The sequence below is a fragment of the Limulus polyphemus genome, unplaced genomic scaffold, assembly GCF_000517525.1.
Source record: "Limulus polyphemus unplaced genomic scaffold, Limulus_polyphemus-2.1.2 Scaffold2401, whole genome shotgun sequence".
Classification (NCBI taxonomy): domain Eukaryota; kingdom Metazoa; phylum Arthropoda; class Merostomata; order Xiphosura; family Limulidae; genus Limulus; species Limulus polyphemus.
The window spans coordinates 121,622-125,028 of NW_013668011.1; the positions used below are offsets into that span (position 1 = coordinate 121,622).

The window sequence follows — 3,407 nt, forward strand, 5'->3', positions numbered from 1 at the left end:
ACAAGAATTATGATTTTTTTTCAAGTTAAAGATAGTTCATTTAAATGACATTGAAATAGCTTATTATAATTGTTGTTGATCGATGTACATTCATTAAGATGTCCAGGACGAATATTAAAGGGGGGGGGACCACCATAAATGTATACTTATTATTGATATAGGTTTGATTTTAACTGCTACTGTCTAGAAAAAATAACTTTACATTTCAAAGCAAAAAGTCTTTATTGTTATAAAACTTACATAAAAATTACTAAGGAATTTGAACATTATTAAGAAACAAATTTTCAGGTATCTAAAAAGTTCAGTCTAATTCTACATATCCTAAACTTCCTTTCTTGTACAGTGTCAAATATAAATGGTTTAAGGTTCAATTCTGATGTTTCCATTTAAATCATAACAACTTACACTTCATGGTTATGATGTGCAAGTGACATAAAATGTAAAATTATCTGCTCAAACTACACAGAACATACATTAGAAAACATTAAAAATTATAAAGTTTACATGATATGAATGTTTATTTTCTTGGAATGTGTCACATTGAATACAATTTAATAAAGTACATTTTCATTGCAAACTAAATATCTGTAATTACACCCCCTTTTTTTTGAGGTTTGCAACTGCATAAAAGTTTTCAAAAGACTTTTACTTGAAAAAATCATTTTTTTTTTACAAATAACATAAATTCATTGTATAATACTGAAGTTCATAAAAATCACACAAAACCTTGTTATTTTCTAACATTACTAAACAGAAAACCAAGTATTCTTCTGCAATTCAAATAACTTGTAACTGTTGTAACATTAAAACAATTGAAATTGGAGAACGTGTATATTAACCGTTCTCCAATGGCAGTTTTGAAATGGCCCAAGAGACAAAATCTTTTAAACATTCAAAATTTTCTATTTTAACACGACAGCAGAGGTAGATATGTAAATAAACAATAAAATACTGGGCCAATCACAAAACAGGTACATAAAAGGGATTCTTTCATTTATGGATTATATGCAAGTAACCCCATTTCAATGTAATTTATAAACATAATACATATCTTTAGTGCATTTTAATTTGGTAAGCATATCTAGATTTTAAAGAAGCCTACTAAAGTCTAGCATGGTTGTGAATAATGTAATATAAAGAAATTACAAACATTTTATAACACATAGTATACTTATTTAACTTTGTATTTCTCTATACATAAAAAAACAGGGAGATAGAGGTGTCTGCTTATGCATATAACTATCCCTTCTGATGCCTTCTAGGAGACAAAAAAAATAATTAATTTTTAGTACAAAATTAATTTTAACTAAACATGATTTTTCTCAACGTTTAAGTTTTGAAAGGTTTTGACAATCAGGTACATACAAACAGAAGATTGGTGATTTATATATTTTCTTATGCTTCCATTATACTATGATAATGGTTGGTGTTTGGAATACTGATATATTTTTCTTCTTCTTAGTTTGAATAAGAAAGTCAAAAGATATTCAAAACTTTATTCGTTGTTTTCTCAGAACTTGTAGCAGCTATCAATAATAATATAGATATGTTCTTAACAACTGCTACAAGTTTTTTTTAAAACCAGCACCTTCAGTAGCACCTAGAGAGCTGTATAATATTACAAGTCATAATGTGTAGACCACTTAGTAGCGATGTTAGGCCCAAAATGTGAGATAAAGACAATCTAGCATGTTTTTATAGACATAGTACCAGTACCTTTCTGTTTCCTAGAATATTATAAAAGAGAACACTAACCATATTATTAAGCAATATGTTATGGCACCCAACAATACGTATAATAAACAATTATTTTTTTAAGTATAAAAAAATCACATAACTATGAAAGTTATTTCTTCATAGACAGTACTGTGTAATTTCTAAGACACACAACATATTCTCACCATAGAGAAGCAATGGCACTATTAGGATCCAAGTGTAAATACTGTTATGGTTTTTATACTAATGGCACAACAAAATGTTGTTTTGAAATTAATGTTAAAAACATATATACTTAGTTCTAATTATATTGTGTGTGTGTGTTGTGTGCTTATACATATATTTATATAAATCACTATGTCCTTCCTTACTCATATCTTAAAACAAGAGTACATAATCAATTTTGACTATTAAAAAACCTGAAAAGCAAATATAATATACTGTATGAACCACGAAGTGAGAAAGTAAAGCTTCTCCATCATAAATGTAAAATTATGACAATAAAGAGAGAAAAAAAAAAGGATGCATATAATTCAATAAACACTCAGATTTATGTTAACTGGTTTAGAAATCTGATATGGTGTTACATGTTGTTTTCTTTGTAATCTGTAATTAGCTTCACAAGTATGACTAATGCTTATTTGCAAGATCTCCATTATACTATGATAATGGTTGGTGCTTGGAATGCTGATATACTGGAAATTTAGCAAACTTATAAACTTAAACACTGATTTCATTAGAGTACTTCATACCTAGAGAATGCATCTCTAAGTTAAAAAGACTTAAGTATAACTGAATTTCATATTCTGTCTTACTACAGTTTTTGTGTTATCAATGAAAGAAACTACAACAAATCATCTCTTCACTTTCTTACTTAGCAAGCACATGTACAGTACATATACTTACATAACTGAACATACTACCTAAACAGCATATTATTTAAAATTATTTAGAAACTAATAACTTTATTATTCCATATTCTTTAAGTTATTTTAATGACTTTATGCAAAACTATGTAAAATTAAAAATGTTTTTAGATAGAGAAATACAAAGTTTCACAACTTGATATATTTTACTCCAGTGTATAAGAAATATTTCCTGGGTAATGTTCATTGCTGAAATATGAAGCAGTCACACACATGTAAATAGCATTTTACACTAAATGCTTTTGGATAAGAAGATGCAATGCTATATTTGGTGTTAAGTAAGTGTGGCCTAATCTATTGTTGGACATTGGACTTGTGAATTTTCCACTGTTCAGCCACTCGATAATTGCTGCTTTTTCATAACTATATCCATCTGAAATATGTTTACAAACAAATGTCAGTGAACAGTTATGCAGAAGCTGTTTATATCACCACAACTAACTCTCATGTAACAATCCCTTTTTCTAACAGAAAAAATATATAAATATTGTTAACGAGAAATATATTTTAAACTAATCATTACACTTGCATAAATATTTAGTATGTTACATGTCGTTACTTTGGGATAACAAAATATATCAAAAGTTTGAGTCAATTAAAACCTGTGTAAATAACTGAGGTAAAGGAATCCAATAATTTGAGATCTTTCAACAATCTACTTGGTTTAGTGAAGAACTGCTACAGTCACAAGTTACATTTTGGCTGTAAAGAAGTAATATTAGACTACATTCAACACCCTTACCCTAATCTACATAAGCAATAACC

The 3,407-nt window shown here is 27.9% G+C and overlaps 1 protein-coding gene across 1 annotated transcript in view; it reads right to left on the reverse strand.

Moving 5' to 3' along the window:
• Window positions 1-203: 203 nt before the first annotated feature.
• Window positions 204-3,407, reverse strand: part of LOC106466858 (WD repeat, SAM and U-box domain-containing protein 1-like) — a 30,894-nt gene continuing 27,690 nt past the window's right edge. Inside the window, exon 11 of the mRNA XM_022394925.1 lies at window positions 204-3,015. Coding sequence (XP_022250633.1) covers window positions 2,870-3,015 — 146 coding nt within the window. The 3' untranslated portion in view covers window positions 204-2,869. The remainder of the gene's footprint in view (window positions 3,016-3,407) is intronic.